Source organism: Vicia villosa, unplaced genomic scaffold, assembly GCF_029867415.1.
Source record: "Vicia villosa cultivar HV-30 ecotype Madison, WI unplaced genomic scaffold, Vvil1.0 ctg.000301F_1_1_1, whole genome shotgun sequence".
NCBI lineage: Eukaryota > Viridiplantae > Streptophyta > Magnoliopsida > Fabales > Fabaceae > Vicia > Vicia villosa.
Genome location: NW_026705129.1, coordinates 258,992 through 284,695, shown reverse-complemented (window position 1 = coordinate 284,695; position 25,704 = coordinate 258,992). Strand labels below are relative to the sequence as shown.

Sequence of the window (25,704 nt, the reverse complement as noted above, 5' to 3'; positions counted from 1 at the left end):
CACGTCTTATTATTACAATATAGTGATTTTACTATGATAATATTTTTATGTGGAATCTCATATTTGTACTCACGTCATAACATTTTCTCTTTATGGTAAATGATGAGTGAAGTATGAGTTGTCTCTAAGATTAATAAAAGATTTAAAAAATTAATTTTTCTTATATTTTTTTAAAATTTTAAAATAAGTTTCTTCTAGAACGAGGATGATAAGGCGTACGCAAGAAGTTTGTTTTAGTTATTTTTCTCAATAAATTGGGTCGATCTCTCCCTCTCTTTCACACACTTTCACTCCTGTTTTGTTTTCTCAAACCCTTTCTCACTCTAGGTATTTACCACTCTTTTTGCAAGCATTCTTTTAACGATTACATAAAGGTGTGTACATGTTTGTATAATCAAGTTCTCTATTTTTGTTGTGTTCCTTTACTCTATAGTGCATGTTTTCATTTTGAAAATTTCTATTAATTGATTATTTAGATTTTTTATTGTTAATTTATTTTTTGCACAATTCTTTTTTGCAAATAGATATTGAGATAGAACTAAATCTAGACGACTCAATAGTCCGATTTGTTCTATGATCTCAAATATTTATTAGATCAATTTTTTTTTATAGAATAAAGTATAATCTTTAATTGTTTTCTCATTATGATACGAATTTCGAGCCTTGAATCAATATCTGAATCAGGTGAACTTTGATTTTGTGATAATTAGAACACCAATAAAATGTGCGTCAAGTTTACAATAACACTTTTAATGTAAGTGCTTTTAAAATCAGATTGGATTGAACATTTCAAGCGAGTGAATCCTAAATCAACCATTTAACTAATTGATTCAACCAGAGTTCAATCTAAATCAAAGTCATGTCATAATGGGTTGAACTGCGACTCAATTGATTCATCTTTCTTTTATTTAAAAATTATTTTTAAGATTTATTTATTTATTACCCATTCGATTAAATATGTATCGATTTAATCAATTGAATCACATAATAATCTAAAATCCAAATTTTCAAAATCAACCCAAACGATCGATTCAACTACTTAAACTAGAAATCGATCAATCCATTAATTGAATGAACTGAGAATCAATCAATTATTCGATTAATTCAACCATATTTCTCTAAGTTTACGAAATTGAGATCAATCAATTCTTCGATTGATTCAACTACATTTTGTTCTAAATATACATAATCGAGATCGATCCAGATCCAAACAAATCGACTCACAACTTTTTTTTTCCTTTTTATTAATATAAAAAAACATTTTTTAATGAATAACCCAATTCAACCATAATCCAACTTACTCTTAAATTAATTTATTTTTCTAGTCATTTCATCCTCACTTCAATTTTTAAAATATACTAGTAGTACACAAGACAAGGGTGTATATTGAAAGTGACATGAGTAGTGTAGGGCTATACCATGTCATTAGAAACAAACAACAAGGACAATTACGTCAATAAATTAAACTAAAAAAGAAAGCTCTGTTTTGAGCAATCGATATGCGTGCAATACAAACTCTCTCTCTCTCTCTCTCTCTCTCTCTCTCTCTCTCTCTCTCTCTCTCTCTCTCTCTCTCTCTGACTTTATTCCCACTGTTTCAGCTCAGATCACTGTCTCACATTTCACAAATCATAACCCCTCTCTCTCTTTCTTCTCCTCAAACCCGTTTCAAGTTTTTCAATCCCGTTCTTTTGATGTACAATATGCTTAGGGTTTCATTCTTGAATCTTCATTGCCTTTTATAGTACCACATAGCTCAAAACTTCACTTTCCATTCACACCACCTTTTCAAACCTTCTTCCTCAAGCTGAACATCCTCTTAAGCTTTAAGGGTCGCTTCAAAGTTTGAATTTTTGTAACTATTTTTATGGCTTTTACATTGGGCTTTTGCCCAAATAGAAGAAAAACGCGTAAATTCAGTTGAGGAGCTTCCAAGTTTTAGCTCAGTGTAAAAAAGATTGAATTTTGGTAAGTGGGTTTTCGGTTTTTTTCTTTTTCTTGTAGAGATATAAGACTGTGAAAATTCCGGTTTTTTGAGAGAAAAAAACAGTTGAGGTAACTGGTTTTGTTGAAAATAGAAAAAGAAGAAAAAGAAACGTGTTTGAAGGTTGTTAGAACATGGATTTCATGTTTCACTGTTTGGAACTTTATGTTTTGTTCCGTTTCACTTCTCAGTTTTCTGTGATACCTGTTTTTTTTTCTTCTCTATTCTCATCTGCACTTGTTTATTTGTTATTGTATATGTATTTGTATATGTATTTGTATTTTGTGTGAGTAGTGTAGTATAATCTACTCTTATTTGGGGTTTAAGAGTGAGTGTTATAATAGGAATTTTGTGGTGCTTGTTGTTGTGCTGTGTTGCGTTGTATTGGTTGTTTTAGTTTTGCTTTTGGGGTGTGATTGTTTAAGATTTTGATATCGTGAGTATAGGAGAAGAAGATGGCAATGGCTGTTGCACAACAGAGAGATAACAGCATTGAGAGACACATTGATTCTTCTGGGAAATATGTGCGATACACTGCTGAACAGATTGAAGCTTTGGAGAAGGTTTATGTGGAATGCTCTAAGCCAAGTTCCTTGAGAAGGCAACAGCTGATTCGGGAGTGTCCGGTTTTGGGTAATATCGAGCCTAAGCAAATCAAGGTTTGGTTTCAGAATAGAAGGTAATGAAGATTTTGATTTCAGAATCAAGGATTGTGTTGTGAAGGGTTTTGGCTTTTTTGATTGTTTGATTTGATTTGTGCCTTTTTTGTTTTGCAGGTGTAGAGAGAAGCAGAGAAAAGAGGCTTCTCAGCTTCAGACTGTGAACAGGAAACTAGCGGCAATGAACAAGCTGTTGACGGAGGAAAATGAGCGGTTGCAGAAACAGGTTTCGGAGCTTGTGAATGAGAATGGGTTTATGCGCCAGCAATTACAACCTGTAAGCCCTATCATTGTTCAGTTTGTGAATTGATAATTGTCATTGTTTGGTTGAGGAATGTAGTTGTTATCTCTGATATGATTTGAGTTGTTTCAAATGTTGATTTGAATCTTTACTTGCTGTCATGTAATTGCAGGCCGTCCCAGCACCTCCAAATGCTGATGGCAGTGCTAGTGATTCTGCGGCTGCTACTCCTCGGAGCACCATGAGAGATGCTAATAGCCCTGCTGGGTAATTTTCATGCTTATAATTTGAGAGATTTTTTATTTTATTTATTTATCTTGTGTAGTTTTCTTTGATTGAATTTTTGTTATGATCCTTCAGATTCCAATCAATTGCAGAGGAAACATTGGCAGAGTTCCTTTCAAAGGCTACCGGAACTGCTGTCGAATGGGTCCAGATGCCTGGGATGAAGGTAGAGAGAATCGTGCTTCTAGTGAATGATTCATTTTTGCTTATACAATTGTGATACTGGCATACTGTACTGATTTTAATATTGAGGTTAAGTTCCTTCTAATATCGATACAACATTTACTTTCAAAATTTGTTTTGTCAGCCTGGTCCGGATTCGGTTGGGATATTTGCCATTTCTCAAGGTTGCAATGGAGTGGCAGCTCGAGCCTGTGGTCTTGTTAGTTTAGAACCTTCAAAGGTAACTAAAAAGTGGAATAAAAATTGATATTTTTCAGTAATTTCATTTGACATTAATTAAAGTTTTGTAAGCTGTCTGAATCTTTGAATTGCCGAATTTTTTTAATAGATTGTGGAGATCCTAAAAGATCGCTCAACTTGGTTTCGGGATTGTCGGAGTTCAGAAATGTTCACAATGTTCTCTGCTGGAAATGGAGGGACCATTGAACTTCTTTACACACAGGTGAGTGACGAAGTATGAAATTTAGGGTCCGTTATTTATTATTTAGTGAGCCTCGTGCTTAAACTTTAAGTTTGCTGCAGACATATTCTCCAATGACGCTGTCTACTGCTCGGGATTTCTGGACTCTAAGATACACTACAAATCTTGAAAATGGAAGTATTGTGGTGAGTATAGTTGTTGTCTTAGAGGAAGATCATTTAGTACAATTGTGCTTATGAATTTTTTTTTTGCGCTTTGTAAGGTTTGTGAAAGGTCGCTGTCTGGTTCTGGTGCTGGCCCTAATGCTGCTGCAGCCTCACAATTCGTGAGGGCTGAAGTGCTCCCTAGTGGCTACTTGGTTCGACCATGTGAAGGTGGAGGGTCAATCATCCACATTGTAGACCACCTAGACCTACAGGTTTGAGCTCTCGGCAAATACATTAATATTTTCCTATACATTAATTAACATGATTGATATTTTCTTCAAGGCATGGAGTGTTCCAGAAGTGCTGCGGCCATACTATGAATCATCAAAAATGGTAGCTCAGAGAATGACAATTTCTGTAAGTACACAAATATTAATTCATAATGTTGGTTTCTATCTCAAACTTTGGTAGACTATTGCGATTATTATAGACGGAAGATATTAATATGGAAGCTTTTTTGACAGGCGCTTCGTTATATCAGGCAAATAGCTCAAGAAACAAGTGGTGAGGTAGTATATAGCATGGGCAGGCAACCTGCTGTTTTGAGAACTTTTAGCCAGCGGTTGATCAGGCACGTCGAAACCATTTTAGCATGCTGTATACAAAATAATCTTTTGTATTGGTTATAATAATGAATCATTCTTGCAGAGGATTCAACGATGCTGTCAATGGATTCAATGATGATGGCTGGTCTGTTGTGCACTGTGATGGCGACGGGGGTGTTACTATTTCAGTAAACTCAATCAAGAATTTGAGCAGCACTTCTAATCCAGCAAGTTCCCTTTCACTCCTTGGAGGAATTGTCTGTGCCAAAGCTTCCATGTTACTCCAAGTGAGTGTGTAAACCCATCGGCACGCACCGCATATTAAAGGGCCCTTCTTTAGTTTGACATTTAGATCTTCTAATTGTTACACGGAAAGTTTTCACTTTGCTTTACTTGCAGAACACCACTCCCGCAGTTTTAGTTCGCTTTCTGAGGGAACATCGCTCCGAGTGGGCTGACTTTAGTGTTGATGCCTTCTCTGCTGCATCGCTTAAAGCTGGCACCTATGGCTATCCTGGAATGAGGTCGACAAGGTTCACCGGCAATCAAGCAATCATGCCTCTTGGACAGACAATTGAACATGAAGAGGTATACCCTTTCTCGGCATAGATTCTACATGGAATCGCATCTTGATTTGTGTCATGGATCCATTAGAGAGATTATTGCTGCTTGCTTGACCTTGACTGTATTGATCTGTGTTAACGTTTCAGATGCTAGAAATCATCCGCCTTGAAGGCCACGCTCTTGGTCAAGAAGATTCTTTTGTTTCGAGAGATGTTCATCTCTTACAGGTGCTTCCTAGATTTTTTTTTTGTTTGCATGTTTGTTGGTTTCTTGCTGCTGTTGTTAATCTTATCATCACTATCACCATTATTTGAGCAGTTATGTAATGGAATTGACGAGAATGCTGTGGGGGCTTGTTCTGAGCTCATATTTGCTCCAATTGACGACATGTTCCCAGAAGATGCTCCATTGGTGCCTTCTGGTTTCCGCATTGCCCTGTTGAATTCACAACCAGTTGAGTCCTGTTTCTTTGCATTTGATTTTCCTCTAATTGGTCCCATACGATACGAAGCCTTGTAATCAAATTGACGTCATAATGTATTACAGGGAGATAAAAATAATGCAATGACAGCAAATCGAACCTTGGATTTGACATCTGGTCTTGAAATAGGCACGGCAACAACTCATGCCACTGGTGACGCATCGTGTCCTAACAATCGATGCGTGTTGACTGTTGCTTTCCAGTTTCCTTTTGAGAGTGGTCTGCAGGATAATGTTGCAGCCATGGCAAGTCAGTATGTCCGTCGCGTGATTTCCGCCGTCCAGGCAGTTGCCATCGCTATATCTCCATCCAATACTAACTCCGCCGTTGGAGCAAAACTCTCCCCTGGCTCTCCAGAAGCCCTTACGCTAGCTCAATGGATCTCCAAGAGCTATCGGTAAGTCTGCACGAATCTCAGATATTCACCATCAAAGTTTCTAACATGAATCTCTATTTATGCATCTTCCAATATTTCTTATCTCGCATAGTAATTGTTTCGCGACGGAGCTGCTGAGATCTGAATCTCTTACCGGTGATTTAGTACTGAAACATTTGTGGCATCATCCAGATGCTATTTTATGCTGTTCTTTGAAGGTAAGTCCACGATCTTATGGTACAAAACCGATCTTTTGCATGTACAAAAAGATTTTAATGTACGACGTCCATATTCTGTTTGGTTTCGCAGACGGTGCCTGTATTCATCTTCGCAAACCAGGCTGGCCTTGACATGCTGGAAACAACATTAGTGGCTCTACAAGACATCTCGCTGGACAAAATATTCGACGATCCAGCTCGCAAGAATTTGATTGGATATTTTGCAAAGCTAATGCAGCAGGTAATAATATCCTCAAGTTTGACTTTGTTAGCATTTTTATCGTTACAACGTCAAATTTTCTTTTAACAACTCCGTAGTCCGTATCCACGCATATTTATTCGCATTCAATTTTCTCCGTCAGGGTTTTGCTTGTATGCCAGCTGGAATCTGCATGTCAACAATGGGACGACACGCGTCATACGATCAAGCTGTCGCGTGGAAAGTGCTCGCTGACGACAACAGTGTTCACTGCTTGGCTTTCTCTTTCATGAATTGGTCATTTATATAAAGTTTTGAGAGGGAAAAATAAAATTTGAAATTCTTGTTAATGTATATTACAAGATCATGTTTGGATCATTTACATTTGATTAAATTTGTTACTATGGTTGGTACTAAGAACAAAATGATTCGATCTTGTAAAATTTTGTCATTGGCAGAATAAAAGGAATGAGGTGGGGACTTTATGTTATAGGTTTTGTGAACTTGTTTTTGTTTGGAATATCTGACAACTCAGGTAACATAAAACATGGATGATGCATGCTAATAAAGTGAGTGGTAACTTTAAAAGAAATCAGAATAAATTTGTTGATGTTGAGGAGGTTTGTCTTGTTGTGAATTTGTAGGGTATGTGTTACAATCATGTGTTTGGTGACTTGTTACCAAGTCCATTTGTTGTAAAATGACATTCATTATGTCGTTTTGTTGGTCATTGTTGAAAGTGAAGTAACTACCTTGTTTATTAGTAGGGGAAGTTCAAAAATCAAACCAATCCAATAGAAAATAGCAAACCAAATCGAAACCGCCAAAAATCGCATTTAGTTCGGATTTGTTTGGGTTATCTTTTAACAAAACTGCACGGTTCGGTTTCGTTTGCGATTTGGTTCGGATTTATTTGGGTTATCTTTTAACAAAATTGCACGGTTCGGTTTGTGATTTGTATTTTGTAAACCGAATTAAACCGAATCAAACCGCATTATGTTATAACCTAACTTTTACTTAACTCACGTTCAACCCAAACTTAAATTTATTATATCTTAGCCTTATGATTACGAACAACTTTCTCATCCTTACACATATGATTTCAGTCTCGATCTTCTCGAATCTCTAATAACATTATCGCGCCTTCTTTGTCACATACCTCTTCTCGCTTTCTATTTCAGCTTCGTTTTTATCGCACATCTTCTTCTCTAATCTCTCAACTCTTTTGTTTTTTCTTTTTCATCTTCACTAATTTCTTGTCTCTTCTATTTTTTTTCATTATAATAATTTTTATATTGTTTTATGTTATTATTTTATATTTATTATTTCACTTTTGTTTAATTTAATTTTTATCTATTAAATAAAAGTTGTTGTCAAAATATGACGAGTTTTGTGGTTATTTGATAGTGTATGAATGTCTAAATATAAAGTTATGTTGTCATCTAAATGTGTATGTATGTCTCAATAAATTTTTTGTAAAAAACCTAACCAACCGAACCAAATCAAACCGCATTGGTTTGGCTTGGTTTGATTTTTTTCTAAAAGTCAACCAAACCAAACCGCACGATTTTTTTCTTGCGGTTATGATGATTTTTTTTCCGTCAAAATCGTCAAAATCGTACCGCAAGCACCCCTATTTATTAGGGTTCTTTTTTGGGATGAACTCAATAACTTAGGGGTGTAATCGGTTTAGTTTGGACCGAATCGAATCGATTTTTGGTAAAAAAAGTATTTGAGCCGATGATATTTTCATGTAGATCAACCACATTTACATGATTTACACTTATATTTTTTTTCATCTGCTGCATCACCAATCATCATTGAAATTATCAATGATTATTTTCTTCTTCAGCTACATATCATCAATTATCATCATCATCTTTAAAATCACAGATGATTAGATCTTGTTTTATTTTTTGGTCCAACCATCTTTTTGTCAATCTTTTGCTCCAATTAATTTCTTTTCTTAGTATGGACCTAAATACATCTCCTCCCACCAACCATTCTAAGCATGTATATTTCCTTGTTTCACTTCATTATAATATTTGAAATTAAGTTTTTAATGCAATATTGAATTAAGATGATAGCCCCAAATTGTTTGTTTTTGTCTCTTGTCAATAATTTTTCATAAAGATTTGCAACTAAAGCGTGAACAAATTTAATCAGTTTATAAATAAATACTATAAAATTAATCAATGATTTTATAGAATTAAGAGTGAAGACCCATTTGGTCCATCACAAATATTACACGAGTCAAATTAGTCCCTCACAAAAAAACTGACTCAACTTAATCCCTTACAAAATTTAACCAAATCATATTGGTCCTTCTGCTAATATTTTTTTCAAATCGGTTTTTTCCTACTTCTAAACCGGTTCTTTTCATACTTTTAAACCGTGACTGGACTGACACGTTGGATTTTTTTTATTTTTTATTTTTTAAATACTAAATTAATTTTTATTTTTAATTTCATTTTAAACAGTTATCAATGAATAATATCAAAAAAGCCAAAATTATTTCTTATAAAGTAATTTTTAAATAAGTAATTTTCATGATTTCTACTAATATTAACAAATTTTATACATAAATTTTTATCTATGAGGTCTCAAATCCAAGTCCCTTCAAGTTAAATGATTTTCACTTTACAAGACAAATCAATTTCTATCGTTAATAAAGTGACTATCATTTACAACTAGAAAAATCAATTTCTATTGTTAGTAAAGTGACTATTATTTACAACAAGACAAATCAATTTCTATTGTTAGTAAAGTGACTATCATTTACAACTAGATAAATCAATTTGTATTGTTAATAAAGTGATTATCATTTACAACTAGACAAATCAATTTCTACGGTTAGTAAAGCGACTATCAATAACAACTAGACAAATCAATTTCTACGGTTAGTAAAGTGACTATCAATAACAACTAGACAAATCAATTTCTATTGTTAGTAAAGTGACTATCATTTACAAATAGACAAATCAATTTCTATTTTATTAAATTGACTGTCATTTAATCTGAAGAGACTTAGGTTCGAGACCATATTGATACAAATTTTGTATTTTTTATTTTAAATTTAGAAATAAAATAAAATAAAATAAAATGAAATTAAAAATTTTAATTGTTTAAAAATTTTGGCTTTTTTTATATTATTAGTTTATAATTGTTTAAAAATGAAATTAAAAATAAAAATTTAAAAAATGAAAATAAAATAAAATCCAACGTGGCAATCCAGTCACGGTTTAAAATTAGGAAAAAACCGGTTTGAAAAAAATATTAACAGAAGGACTTATATGATCCGGTTAAATTTTATAAGGGACTAAATTGGGTTTATTTTATTGCGAATGACTAATTTGACTCGTGTAATATTTGTGAGGAACCAAAATGGGTCTTCGCTCTAGAATTAAATACTTTTTTTTTAGTATTATAGCTAGCTTATATATTTTTTTGGCTTAAATAGTATGTTGTTTTCTGTAAATTAGCGTGTTTTTGTTTTTAGTTTCTAATCTGAATTTTTTTATAAAAATTGTTCTTGAATGTTAAATATTTTTTGTTTTAGTCCTTAAATTCAAAATTCGCCGGAAAATCTGTAAGTTTCCTGCGGATTAAAAATCTGTTGGTTTCCTTCAGATTTTATCATGAAGGACTAAAACCAAAAATTATTTAACATTCAGGGACTATTTAAAAAAAAAATCCAGATTAGGGACTAAAAACAAAAACACGCTAACTTACATGACCAACATACTATTTAAACCTATTTTCTTTTACGTATTCATTATATATATAGCTCATGATTGGATTCTCATATGAATATACATATCCAGGATTTTAAATAATGGAAAGTATCATTTAGATAAATAATCAAGTTTTTTAAAAAGTCTGCGTCTAAGAATATATTTTCGACTAATTTTTCGTCTTTTATCGTGATAAATAAATGGATTATCTCTCAATTGCTTGAAAGTGAATATTCTATACTTTATTTCTTTCGTTCAAAGTGATCATGGAATTAAATGAGGTTTAAGTGCATAAAGCAAATTTCTTTTCAAATCGAGAAATAACAAGGACGCTGAATCGAATCACATTATTGTGATAAGAAACACTGAAAGCAACGTTGAAGTAGAAACAAAACTTTGAAGAAGTAAAAAAGTAGGAGTTGCTAACGATTATGGCCCCTATTATGCACCTATATATTAGAAGATCGAACAAATCTTCAAGAAGCCTAGTCATCTATGAATGTTGATTTGTGGAACAACAAGCTATTAACGATGAGATAAATTCTTTATAATCTAATAGGACCCGATACTTAGTAGACTTGTCTCCTAGTTGAAAACTAATTGGTTATAGATGAGTTTCAACAAAGAAACTAAAACCTAATGAAACATGAACTGGAATAATTTTATTAGGTCTAATAGGGGACAGTCCATGAGAAAACAATCAGAACTAAGTGTAGTATTATTATAGATGAAGCACATTCCATACCACCTGACTGGGCTTAGGTTGCACCGCCCAAATTGAATTCCATGATATGTTTCATTTATCACATGTGGTTTGTGAGGTGTCTAAGGAGTAACAATACAGAGATATTCCATAATATGTTTCATTTATCACACCATCAAGTTGGGCACCTCCTTGATCAAAGTTGAACAAGAGGATGTGATCTCCATGCTAAAGAGGAGCATTGGTTTGTTCATATAGGCCCCGACCGACATGCCATGTATATCTTCCAAGGTGGCCTTTCACCGCCTTGCCATTGATTCCACTATGAAGCATGTTGTAACATCCCAATTTTTGTATTTTATTATTTAATGATTATTTTAGCATTGGTATAATTATTTAATTATTATTTAGTGCAGTAATTATTTAAGTAGGTGTTTTGTGCTAATTTAATTTAATTAGACTATTAGTAGTATAATGAGTTATATTAGCTATTGGGCCTATTATGTGGAAATAAAAATAATAAGGGAGTGTGAATTAGACTAAGACCATTTAACTTAATGAGATAGTAAGGAATTAGGTTATGTCATAAAACACTATCATTTGAGTAGGAAAGGAAAAAAAGAGGCTAGTGGAGAAAGTAGAGAAAGAAGAGGATTTGAGAGATTCTTGAAGAAGAGGGACTTTGATTCTAGGTAAGGGGGAGAAACCTCATTATCTTGAATATATATTTATGCAATGTGTAGTAGTATGATATGTATTCTTCATCTCTCTATTTCATAACTTTCTATGTTAGGGTTTATGTATGAATCCATGAAATTTGTGTGAAAGAATCATGTTATATGTTGCTATGTTGATACACCATGATAGATCTATGATTAGAAAATCTTAATTGCATGATTGTAGGTTTTGAGTTTCCATTATTTGATTTCATGAGATTTTGTCCAAATTGATGAAAAGTATGATGTTGTTATGTGAAATGAAAGATGAGGATTGTGTTGAATTGGTTGTTATAACATAGGTATAATTTATCAAATAAATGCTACTGGTGTGTTGTGAAATTTGAGGTTTTTGGTGTTTGAATGGGAAATTTCTTAGTATGAAAAAATGGCAAAATTTAGGTTCTGGTTCAAGGGATCCCGGGTTCCCAAATAGGGGAACTGGGTTCCCAATGCAACAGAAGTGCAAAAAATAAGCTTTTCGAACTAGGAACCCGGGTTCCCAAATAGGGGAACCGGGTTCTCAGAAAACAACAACTTAGGGAACCGTGGTTTCCAAATAGGGGAACCGGATTCCCCTTAGTAAAAATGAATTTTTTTCCTGAAACTTAAAAATGTCATAACTTTTGATCCGTAAGTTTGTTTTATATGTCGTTCAAAATGTTCGGAAGCTAACGAAATGTTATTTGTGATGAAAATGAATTGATTAGCACTATATGATCTAATTATTATGTGGTTGCGTAAATGACATGTAATTGTATATGTGTACGTCATGGATTAATGTTATTTGGGAATAACATGTATTGGTATTGTGTACTATGTGCTAGTTGTGATATGTGGAATTGATGAATGCTAATTGTTATACATTGTTGTGATTGTTACATGATGAATGTGAAGGATAGAAAAACACTTAGAAAGGGGGGGTTTGAATAAGTGTAGTTTGAAAACTTGAATGATAAAAACAATTTGCACAGTTATTTTTATCCTGGTTCGTTGTTAACTAAACTACTCCAGTCCACCCCCACGGAGTGATTTACCTCACCTGAGGATTTAATCCACTAATCGCAACAGATTACAATGGTTTTCCACTTAGCCCACGACTAAGTCTTCTAGAGTATCCTGATCACAACCTGATCACTCTAGGAACAAATGCTTAGACACAAGCTAAGACTTTCTTAGAGTATCCTGACCACCACGTGATCACTCTAATTACAACTGCTTAGACACAAGCTAAGACTTCCTAGAGTATCCTGATCAACACTTGATCACTCTAGTTACTTACAAATTAATGTAATCAATTCTAAGAGTATTACAATGCTTCTGAAAAGCTATAATCACAACAGTGATATTTCTCTTAACGTTTAAGCTTAATCTCACTAATATATTACAACAGCAATGTAGTGAGCTTTGATGAAGATGAAGTTTCTGAGCTTTGATTTGAACAGCGATTCAGCAAGTTTTTCAGAATAAGTTTGTTCAGAATTGGTAACCTTGCTTCTCATCAGAACTTCATATTTATAGGCACTTGAGAAGATGACCGTTGGGAGCATTTAATGCTTTGCGTGTTCCGTACAGCATTGCATTTAATGTTTCATGCTTTTGTCAACTACCTCGAGCCTTGTTCACGCTGTGTCTACTGACGTTGCCTTTAATAGCTTCCAACGTTCCTTTTGTCAGTCAGCGTAGCCTGCCACCTGTACTTTCTTCTGATCTGATGTTTGTGTATACAACGTTTGAATATTATCAGAGTCAAACAGCTTGGTGCATATCATCTTCTTGTCTTCTGACCTTGAAGTGCTTCTGAGCGTGATACCATGAGAACTTCAGTGCTTCTGCTTCTGATCTCAAGTTCTTCTGATGCTTCCATAGACCCATGTTCTGATTCTGCCTTGACCATCTTCTGATGTCTTGCCAGACCATGTTCTAATGTTGCATGCTGAACCTTCTAAGACAAAGCTTCTGAGCGCTGATTTGTGCATACTCTTTATATATTTCCTGAAAGGGAAATTGCAATGTATTAGAGTACCACATTATCTCACACAAAATTCATATCCTTGTTATCATCAAAACTAAGAATATTGATCAGAACAAATCTTGTTCTAACAATCTCCCCCTTTTTGATGATGACAAAAACATATATAAATGATATGAATTTGCTATCAGAAAGAGCAGACGGCTAAAGACAATTTACACAGCTATAGCATAAGCATGTGAATATGTCTCCCCCTGAGATTAACAATCTCCCCCTGAAATTAATACTAGAAGAATTTTAATAATAAAAGACTTCCCTGATTATTTCGGTAGAGACGTTCACAGTGCTTGATCTTCAGAACGTTCATGACTTCTGATTTCTGCTTCCATAGGACAGCTTCAGAACTTTGAATTTCTTTAGATCCTCAGAACATTCACAGCTTCTGATTCCTGCTTCCATCGGACAACTTTAGAACTTGAATTTATTTGATCTTCAGAACATTCACAGCTTCTGATTCCTGCTTCCATCGGACAACTTCAGAACTTGAATTTCTTTGATCTTCAGAACATTCACAGCTTCTGATTCCTGCTTCCATTTGGACAGCTTCAGAGCTTGAATTTCTTCTTTCATCACTTCATGCTAGAATGTATCAGAACATTGTTGAATGTACCAGAGCATCATCAGAGCATCTTTACATCCTGAAATGTTACAGAACAAAACTAAACGACAAAAGTCAGCATGAATGAATCAGAACATAAAATATGTTTCAGAACACATAGTATGTATCAGAGCCATATAAGCCATATAGAATGTATCAGAACAAATAGACATTCAGAATCAGATCATATTCTATCATCAAAATATCTGAACATTCTTGCTTCTGCTTCTGATTCTGAAGCTTCATAGCACTCAGCTTGCTTCAAGAATCCAAGAGCTTGATTCTCTAAAGAGTTGCTTCATCATCTAGTTGCTTCTTATGTTGATCTTTAAAGAGAATCTTCAATTCCTGCAACAACACAACTTAAAGAATAGAACTTTGCAAGTTCTGTTAGTAATGTGGGGCCTTTTTACCCAGTAACTGATAATATTTAATCAGATCATTTATCATATATTTTCTCCCCCTTTTTGTCATAACATCAAAAAAGAATATAAAAGATTCAGATGTAGAAAACGACAAAGGAAATAACCAAAATTAAACTTTTCATTGATTAAGCAAACAGGATTACAAAAGATGTATGCAGAATAACAGATGCAACAAGGAAAGAAAACTACAAAGACTCAAAGACTAAGACCCTAGCCTAGACAAAATCTGCGCCAGAATGTCATGAACCCCGTCAGTGCTTTCAGTTTGTCTTGCCATGAAGGAGAGAAACTCAGCGTTGGCTGCTTCTTGCGCATCCAAACGAGAAGCCAGCATAGCCTGATTCTGATGCAGAGCTTCCAAGGTCTCCATCAGAGCTGAGGGTACACCAGAAGAAGAAGCACCAGAATTTCTGCCAACAGGGACAGCAATCTCAGCAGAACGAGCTTCTGGGAGGTCTTCAGCAGCCTCAGCATATTCTGGTTCAGGCAACTCAGAAGCTCCAACTTCCAACGCCTGAAGAATAGCTGCTAGGTTTGTTGGAGGAGTAGGACCAGCAACTTCAGCAGGATAAACCACTTCTGGAAAGACCATGTGAGGAGCACTTTCAGAAGGGTTCATTCTGAACCAATCAAACAGCCATTGAAAATCTCCAGTCAGCACAAGATACCTTGGTCTCCATACCACGATGTCTCTGCAGGGATTTTCCTCTTCCATCTCATCTGCAGGTATCCTCTCTTCAAGAACTCTTCTATTCCTGATGAGATGGTGATAGCTGCTTTCACCAACTTCCAAGAGACGACCACGAACACCAGGTGCGTCAGACATGATCCTTCTCTGGACATCCGTAGCCTTGACCAGAAAGTCCTGACGAAATGCATCCCAGAATCTCCAACCAGCTATTTACATCAAAATGTAAAAGCTCTAGAAATGATTGAGTGGTGGGTGTTGGAGGGTTTACAGTGAACCTGGAGTCGGGAAACACAAAACTGTAGGGGTTAGGTGTTCTGGTGGGAAAAGGGTGTGAGAGCGGTGAGGAGATATCTGTGAGATGGGTAGAGGGAGAAAGGATATCAGATGGTGAAGATGGTGGTTCCAGAGAGGTGAATGAAAAAGAAGAGGTGGTGGAGGTCTGTGAGGAGGGAGGTGATTCAGGGATACCTTCAAGGGGTTGATACACACGTTTATAGTAGTTTCCAGACATCATAGCTTCAAACGGGTTCACTTTGAGAGGGTCATAGGTGATCCTTACTCTTTTTAGTTTGATTTCTGGTTCATCAGTTGCCTTTCTCTTTTGTTTTCGATCAGATTCTTGATTTGAGGAGCTTGACGAAGGATTCATGGTGACTTTGCAGATAGTGAGAACCTCTAGGGTTTATGATATGAATGCAAAGAGAGAGAGAGAGAGAGATAGCAAAAAGGAAACTAAATGCAAGAAAGAGAATTATAAGAGGGAAAAGAAACGTTTGAAGAGTATAAAAAGAAACTGAAATGATGAATGGCATTTAATGTTACATGACGTGAGGAGAGATAATAATGACAAAAGAAGTGATTAGCACAGTTACCTAAGTAGGCGTCCCATCAACTGCACGCACGTTTGTCCAGAAATAGTGAACACGTGTTTACCATCTGGATAGCCAGTTACAGCTGTTTTACTTTTAAAGAGATTCTGAGTCAACTTAGACAATGAAACGTTAGTAATAACTGAATCACTACTTCTAATTGATTACAATCAGAACTTCTTATAAAAGACTAATCCAATCTCATTTCAGAAGATACTCATACATAAGATCTTCTCATCTTCTCATTCTGGGCATAAATCCATACTGATATTCTTCAAAATAAACTTAAACCTATCTTCAGCAAGGGGTTTTGTAAAGATATCAGCCCATTGATGGTCTGTATCCACAAAGTTTAAAGATATAACACCCTTCTGAACATAGTCCCTTATGAAATGATGTTTAATCTCAATATGTTTAGCTTTTGAATGTAAGATAGGATTCTTAGATAAACATATAGCAGAAGTATTATCACAGAAGATAGGAATGTTACTCTCATATATCTGATAATCTTCTAGCTGACTTCTCATCCAGAGCATTTGTGTGCTACAACCTGCAGCAACAACATATTCTGCTTCTGTTGTTGAGAGTGCAATTGTAGCTTGCTTCTTGCTGTACCATGAGATCATATGACTTCCAAGAAATTGACAACTTCCATAAGTGCTCTTCCTTTCAATTCTATCTCCAGCATAGTCAGCATCACAGAATCCTACTAAGTTGTAATCTTTGGATCTTCTGTAAACTAAACCAACATTAGTAGTACCTTTCAGATACCTCAGAATTCTCTTAACCGCAGTTAAATGAGATTCTCTCGGATCTGATTGGAATCTAGCACACAAGCAAACACTAAAGAGAATGTCAGGTCTAGAAGCAGTTAGGTATAGAAGAGATCCAATCATACCTCTGTACAACTTCTGATCTACCTTCTTACTTACCTCATCCTTACCTAGGACACATGTTGGATGCATAGGAGTTTTGGCTTCTTTGCTTTCTGAAAGATTAAACTTCTTCAGAAGTTCTTTCACATACTTCGTTAGATGAACATAGGTTCCATCAGAAGTTTGGTTGATTTGAATCCCAAGGAAATACTTGAGTTCTCCCATCATGCTCATTTCAAATTCAGCCTGCATAGACTCAGCAAACTCCTTTCCAAGTGTAGCATTAGATGTTCCAAAGATAATATCATCAACATATATTTGACAAATTAAAATATCCTTTTTAAATGTTTTACAAAAGAGAGTAGTGTCCACTTTTCCTCTAGTGAAACCATTTTCCAGAAGGAAAGAACTCAAACGTTCATACCAAGCTCTAGGAGCTTGTTTCAATCCGTATAATGATTTCTTTAATTTAAAAACATGATTTGGAGACATGGAGTCTTCAAAACCAGGAGGTTGATGGACATAAACTTCTTCATCTATATAACCATTTAAGAAGGCACTCTTGACATCCATCTGATAAAGAGTGATGTTATGTTGAGTGGCAAAAGAAATTAATAGACGAATAGATTCTAACCTGGCCACTGGTGCAAAGGTTTCTGTGTAGTCAATCCCTTCTTGCTGACTATAACCTTGAGCAACCAGTCTGGCTTTGTTTCTTACCACTTCTCCCTTCTCGCTTAGCTTGTTTCTGAACATCCACTTAGTGCCGATGATGTTAAATCCTTTTGGTCTAGGAACCAAGTCCCATACGTCATTCCTTGTAAACTGATTTAGTTCTTCTTGCATGGCAATTATCCAGTCTGGATCTTCTAGAGCTTGATCAACAGAAGTTGGCTCGATCAAAGAAACAAGACCTAATTGACATTCTGCATTGTTCTTAAGGAATGCCCTTGTTCTGATGGGATCATCTTTCTTTCCAAGGATCACATCTTCTGAATGAGCTGAAGCAAGTCTAGGTGATCTTCTGACTGTTGGTTCTTCAGAAATCCTGAGATTCTCTAAAGATGCAGCAACTTGATCTTCTGATCCATTGCTTCTGAGACTTCCAGCTTCTGCAGCATTGCTTCTTGGTTCTACTGCTTCTGATATATCAATATCACAATCTGCAAAATTCTCAAACTGCTTTGGTTTTTCAAGACCAAGCTTATCATCAAACCTGATATTGATTGATTCTTCTACAATCAATGTTTCAGTATTGTATACTCTGTAGCCTTTAGAGCGTTCAGAATATCCAAGAAGAAAACACTTTTGTGCTTTGGAATCAAACTTACCAAGATGATCTTTAGTATTCAGAATAAAACATACACATCCAAAAGGATGGAAATATGAAATGTTGGGCTTTCTGTTCTTCCACAATTCATAAGGAGTCTTATTTAGAATAGGTCTTATAGAGATTCTATTATGAATATAACACGCAGTGTTTATTGCTTCTGCCCAGAAATGCTTAGCCATATTGGTTTCATTGATCATGGTTCTGGCCATTTCTTGTAGAGTCCTATTCTTTCGTTCTACAACTCCATTTTGTTGTGGAGTTCTAGGACAAGAGAAATCATGGGCAATACCATTTTCTTTGAAGAACTCCTCAAAGAATTTGTTCTCAAACTCACCACCATGATCACTTCTAACCTTTAGGATTTTACACTCTTTCTCATAGTGGATTTGAGTGCAGAATTCAAAGAACACTGAATGAGACTCATCCTTGTGTTTCAAGAACTTTACCCATGTCCAGCGGCTATAATCATCAACGATGACTAATCCATATTTCTTTCCTCTGACAGATGCTGTTTTGACTGGGCCAAACAGATCAATGTGCAAGAGTTCTAACGGCCTTGAGGTAGAAACAACATTCTTAGACTTGAATGCAGGTCTGGAGAACTTGCCCTTCTGACATGCTTCACAAAGAGCATCTGATTTGAATTTCAGATTTGGGAGTCCTCTGACTAGATTTAGTTTGTTAATCTGAGAAATCTTTCTCAAACTAGCATGACCTAATCTTCTGTGCCAGACCCATTGCTCTTTAGAAACAGACATAAGACAAGTCACCTTCTGCTTCTCAAGATCATAAAGATCAATCTTATAAATGTTGTTCTTCCTCTTGCCTGTAAATAGGATTGAGCCATCCTTCTGACTTACAGCCTTGCAAGACTTTTGATTGAAGATTATATCATAACCATTGTCACTTAATTGACTTATGGACAATAAGTTATGCGTTAATCCTTCTACAAGAAGTACATTAGTTATGGAAGGAGAGTTACCAAGACTTATGGTTCCAGAGCCAATGATTTTGCCCTTCTGATCTCCTCCAAACTTGACTTCTCCACCTGGTTTAAGCACCAGGTCTTGGAATGTAGACTTTCTTCCCGTCATGTGTCGCGAGCACCCAGAGTCCAGGTACCATGACATTTTGCTTTTTGTCCTCTTTGCCGCCAAGGATAACTGCAACATAAATTATCTTCTCCTTAGGTACCCACAATTTCTTGGGTCCTTTCTTGTTAGTTCTCCTCAAGTTCTGATTGAACTTGGGTTTAGCAAAATATTTAACAGGAGGAACAACATGATATTCTTTAGGTTTGTCAGCATGATATTTCTTAGGATGTGTCACAAGCTTCTTGGTGTGAACAGTGTTAAACTTCTGTGCATGTGAAGTGAGCCTAATATCATGTGCATGGCCATATTTGAACTGATCATACAATGGCTTGTATGTGATCTTCAGATCATCAATAGGTTCAAATTTATGTGAGGTATCACCCTCATAGCCAAAACCAAACCTTCTGTTTCCAGAAACACCATATATCATAGAAGCAAGATGACTTCTGCCAATACTTCTAGATAAGAACTTTCTGAAGCTCGAGTCATATTCTTTCAGAATATGATTCATGCTAGGAATGGATTTTTCTGTTTCATAAGGAGATCCACTATCTTTGGATAGATTTAAAACTTTTTCCTTCAGTTCAGAATTTTCCACTTCCAGCTTCTTAGTTTCAAATTCAAACTGCTTCTTCAGCTTTTTGTATTTGATACTAAGATGAGCCTTGAGTTCCAGAAGTTCTGTTAAACTGGAAACTAACTCTTCTCTAGATAGTTCAGAAAATACCTCTTCAGAATCTGATTCTGATGTAGATTCTGATCCATCATCTTCTGTAGCCATCAGCGCGAAGTTGGCCTGCTCTCCTTCAGAGTCTGATTCTGATTCTGATTCAGAATCATCCCATGTTGCCATAAGACCTTTCTTCTTATGAAACTTCTTTTTGGGATTCTCCTTCTGAAGTTTTGGACACTCGTTCTTGTAATGTCCATGCTCATTGCACTCATAGCAGACAACCTTCTTCTTGTCAGATCTTCTGTCACCAGAAGATTCTCCTCGTTCAAATCTCTTTGAACTTCTGAAGCCTCTGAACTTCCTTTGCTTGCTCTTCCAGAGTTGGTTTACTCTTCTGGAGATCATGGACAGTTCATCTTCTTCTTCAGATTCTGATTCTTCAGGATCTTCTTCTTCAGCCTGAAAAGCGTTAGTGCAATTTTTAAAATTGGATTTTAATGCAACAGACTTACCTTTCTTCTGAGGTTCATTTGCGTCAAGTTCAATCTCATGACTCCTCAGGGCACTGATCAGCTCTTCCAAAGAAACTTCATTCAGATTCTTCGCAATCTTGAATGCAGTCACCATTGGACCCCATCTTCTGGGCAAGCTTCTGATGATCTTCTTTACATGATCAGCTTTGGTGTAGCCTTTGTCCAGAACTCTTAATCCAGCAGTCAGAGTTTGAAATCTTGAAAACATCTTCTCAATGTCTTCATCATCCTCCATCTTGAAGGCTTCATACTTCTGGATTAGTGCAAGAGCTTTGGTCTCCTTAATTTGAGCATTTCCTTCATGAGTCATTTTCAAGGACTCATATATGTCATGGGTCGTTTCCCTGTTAGATATCTTCTCATACTCAGCATGAGAGATAGCATTCAACAAAACAGTCCTGCATTTGTGATGATTTTTGAAATCTTTCTTTTGATCATCAGTCATTTCGCTTCTCGTGAGCCTTACACCAGTAGCTTTAACAGGATGTTTGTAACCATCCAACAGAAGATCCCATAGATCAGCATCCAGACCAAGAAAGTAACTTTCCAGTTTATCTTTCTAGTATTCAAAGTTTTCACCATCAAATACTGGTGGTCTAGTATAACCATTGTTACCGTTGTATTGCTCAGCAGAGCCAGATGTAGATGCAGTTGGATTTGTTTGAACTTCACCAGCCATCTTTTACTGAAGCGTTTTTCTCTTCCTGAATCTTTTCTAAACACGGTTAACTGCTTGCACCTTAGAACCGGCGCTCTGATGCCAATTGAAGGATAGAAAAACACTTAGAAAGGGGGGGTTTGAATAAGTGTAGTTTGAAAACTTGAATGATAAAAACAATTTGCACAGTTATTTTTATCCTAGTTCGTTGTTAACTAAACTACTCCAGTCCACCCCCACGGAGTGATTTACCTCACCTGAGGATTTAATCCACTAATCGCAACAGATTACAATGGTTTTTCACTTAGCCCACGACTAAGTCTTCTAGAGTATCCTGATCACTCTAGGAACAAATGCTTAGACACAAGCTAAGACTTTCTTAGAGTATCCTGACCACCACGTGATCACTCTAATTACAACTGCTTAGACACAAGCTAAGACTTCCTAGAGTATCCTGATCAACACTTGATCACTCTAGTTACTTACAAATTAATGTAATCAATTCTAAGAGTATTACAATGCTTCTGAAAAGCTATAATCACAACAGTGATATTTCTCTTAACGTTTAAGCTTAATCTCACTAATATATTACAACAGCAATGTAGTGAGCTTTGATGAAGATGAAGTTTCTGAGCTTTGATTTGAACAGCGATTCAGCAAGTTTTTCAGAATAAGTTTGTTCAGAATTGGTAACCTTGCTTCTCATCAGAACTTCATATTTATAGGCACTTGAGAAGATGACCGTTGGGAGCATTTAATGCTTTGCGTGTTCCGTACAGCATTGCATTTAATGTTTCACGCTTTTGTCAACTACCTCGAGCCTTGTTCACGCTGTGTCTACTGACGTTGCCTTTAATAGCTTCCAACGTTCCTTTTGTCAGTCAGCGTAGCCTGCCACCTGTACTTTCTTCTGATCTGATGTTTGTGTATACAACGTTTGAATATTATCAGAGTCAAACAGCTTGGTGCATATCATCTTCTTGTCTTCTGACCTTGAAGTGCTTCTGAGCGTGATACCATGAGAACTTCAGTGCTTCTGCTTCTGATCTCAAGTTCTTCTGATGCTTCCATAGACCCATGTTCTGATTCTGCCTTGACCATCTTCTGATCTCTTGCCAGACCATGTTCTGATGTTGCATGTTGAACCTTCTAAGACAAAGCTTCTGAGCGCTGATTTGTGCATACTCTTTATATATTTCCTGAAAGGGAAATTGCAATGTATTAGAGTACCACATTATCTCACACAAAATTCATATCCTTGTTATCATCAAAACTAAGAATATTGATCAGAACAAATCTTGTTCTAACAGAATGTATGTAATACAATTGGTGGATAATTCAATATGTTGAATAATGGTGATATGCTCGAATGTTAAGATTATATGGATAATTCTTAATTGCATATGTTTTGGTAATTGTATGTACACATGATGCTTAAATTTATCAAAATGTATATGCTGTTTTTGGTGATTGTTGAGAATGACATTGATTGTCTTGTATGCAATATGTCATTGTGATTGATAAATGATATGTTAATGCTTTATCGATGATGTATGCATGCTGTGTAACGTTTTGGTGGATAAATATAATTGTGTGAATTATTGTGATATGTTTGGATAATTTAGGTTGTGTGATAATCTTAATTGCATATATTGTGAGTCTTGTTGCACATGTATACATGGTGGCTTTGAAACGTAAGCGGTGAAACTTTGGGTTCACGTGGTGGCTTTGAAGCATAAGCGGTGAAACTTCGGGTTCACATGGTGGCTTTGATACTTGTGTGGAAACATAGGTGTGGCTTTGTTCCTTTGTGGTTCAGAAGCGGTGAACTAAATGTTCATAATTTTGGAGGGCTTTGATCTTGTACGGATCTGAAGCGTGACTCTGGTTTCGATCGGGAGCGGTGACCTTGATACTCACATGGTACCACATACATTGAGTCACATTAATTGCATTCGAGTCACATTATGTGTTATGTGATTACTTGAATAGATGTGAATTGCTTTGTGATAATTGGAAGTTGTGTTTTGTGTAATAATTGTGGAACTTATTCAAATCATGAAGTGTGAGGATATGATAATGCTATTGTACGCTATATTTATTGTACATATTGTATATATTCATTATGATGTGAATTCTTACCTTCTGTTTGAATGATGTTTATTGTGACATCGTGCAGGTTCTGCCGAATAGTGAGATTGTCCGAGGATATAAGCGAGGAGCTTTTAGTTATCTTTTGATTAGGTAGAAAGTCAAATGCTCTGGTCATGTAACACTTGGGGGGTTTATTTGAACTCATGTTTTGGATATTTGGATATTGTTATCTTTTCGTATATTAACATGATAATTTGAATATGGTTGTTGAAGGATCTGTTGCCTAGTTATTGGATTTCATATAGCATAGTTGATTATGTCATTTTGAATTGGTAGATGAATATAGTATGGAATAGAAAAGGGGTGTTACACATATGGCACAGAGAAAGCGTAAAGTTGGCAAAGAGAAACAAGTGGAAAGATGATGAACTCGAGATATTGAAGAATGAGGGCTTCATAACTTGTAAGTTCCTAGCTTTTGAGGATTGGCTTTATGTTTGGTAAAACTAATTTAGCAGCAATATGTTAAATAGAATTATAACTTGTAAGAGAAAGCAGGTTAAAGTTCTATTTAATGGAGAAACATGTTGTGTTGAAATGTTTCAACACCTGAAACAACATGTCGAAGAAGATGTCATGACATCTTATTTGAGCCGATAGTTTGGACTCTGTTATAACAGAAACAGAATATTCCTAAAACATTGAATCCTATGTGGAGCTATATCTAAGGAGAACATTTAGGAAACTAAATGTTGAAAGATTTTATAGGAGAATCTGTTGCAAAAGTGTAACAACTTATTGTTGTTACTTGGAGTATATTTTATGGAGATATTTGTGGAGAATATCTTGGAGCTTATATTGTGGTTCATTGGGTAGTGATTAAGTGAGAAGTTATAAACGGGAGAGTTTAGCTTTGAATTGATACTGCTAATAGTGGACTTCATCCCTGGCTTGGTAGCCCTCAGAGTAGGTTGATTGAACCGAACTGGGTGAACAATTCTGTTGTGCTTTTATTGCTTTCCTGCACTGTTATTTGTATTCCTACCTTGTATGTCTTATAATTTCAGATCAGATGTCAAGACATCCTTATATGACATTTGAATCTGTTGTAACCAAAATTTCATAACTGAATTCAAATATTCGATCTAGTTGTCTAACATTGTCCTTATTCAGAAGTCATCAAATAACTTGCGGTTTTGCATCAATTTCACTTATCTAAGCGCAACATGCTATAAGGATCCATATTCATTGTCTAACATTGACAGGTTGATCGACGAGTCCTTAGGTTATAAGGCTTTAAGCTTCATGGATGCTTGCTCCAGTTATAACCAAATAAAGATGGAGGCCTTAGACGTGCCCAAGATGGCTTCCGTGTCCAATCATAGCAATTACTACTATAATGTCATACCATTCGACTAAATAATGCACATATCACTCATCAAAGGCTAATAGATGTCGTATTGTTGAATTAAATAGGGTGTAATATGGAGGGTTACATCGATGATACAACTGTGAAGTCCTTTGAAGAAGGAAGCCACTATAGAGATTTGGAAGACATCTTGGAGTCATTTAGAAGATACAACATGCGGTTAAACCCCGTCAAGTCTTCTTCGGGAGTTAGGCGGGAAAGTTCTTAGGATTTATGTTTACTAGATTCCATCAAATCTTGAAAATTTTAGATCTAGTGGGTATAATGGTATCTTGTTTAATTGAGATATATGAGTTTGACATCCATTTCATGCCTAGAGGAAGTATAAAATCTCAGGTGATGGCAGACTTCTTGGAAGAGTTCAGTTCACCTGTGGGTGAGGAGGTCCCCCATGTATGGATACTAATAGTGGATGGCGCCTCGAATCCAAAGAGAAGTGGTGCCAGAATAATTCTAGAAGGCGCTTAAAACCCCCACCGAGAGTAGTCCCTAAGATTCGAGTTCAAAGCCAACATCAATCAAGCCGAGTATGAAGCCATCATCGTTGGTATGAACATTTCCATAAAGACTGGCACTTCGAGTCTCAGATCCAGGAACGACTCATAATTTATTGTAAATCAATTCGTCAGGAAATACCAAACAAAAGAGACCCACCTAATTAAACATCTCACAAAGGCGCGAGAATTTTCTAATCGTTTAAGATTTTTAGAAATAATATATGTGCCTAGGGAACATAACTTTCAAGCAGATCTTTTCTTAAAGCTTTCTAGCACCAAGAAACCCGACCATAATCTTACAGTCATACAAGAAATCCTAGTCGCCCCTAGTATCAAAATAGAAGAAATTAACTCCATTGAAATTGCCCAACCCACAAGTTGGATGTTG

At 35.8% G+C, this 25,704-nt stretch overlaps 1 protein-coding gene across 1 annotated transcript; it reads left to right on the top strand.

Moving 5' to 3' along the window:
- Window positions 1-1,529: 1,529 nt before the first annotated feature.
- On the top strand, window positions 1,530-6,972 carry LOC131626513 (homeobox-leucine zipper protein REVOLUTA-like). The gene is made up of 19 exons (XM_058897338.1): window positions 1,530-1,968; window positions 2,431-2,663; window positions 2,761-2,920; window positions 3,057-3,151; window positions 3,245-3,335; window positions 3,477-3,572; window positions 3,681-3,794; window positions 3,875-3,958; window positions 4,036-4,191; window positions 4,262-4,336; window positions 4,444-4,550; window positions 4,628-4,811; window positions 4,924-5,112; window positions 5,235-5,315; window positions 5,407-5,541; window positions 5,635-5,966; window positions 6,058-6,163; window positions 6,255-6,404; window positions 6,526-6,972. Exons 2-19 carry the CDS (start codon window positions 2,440-2,442, stop codon window positions 6,670-6,672), a joined length of 2,526 nt encoding a protein of 841 aa, XP_058753321.1. The 5' UTR covers window positions 1,530-1,968; window positions 2,431-2,439; the 3' UTR covers window positions 6,673-6,972.
- Window positions 6,973-25,704: the final 18,732 nt, after the last annotated feature.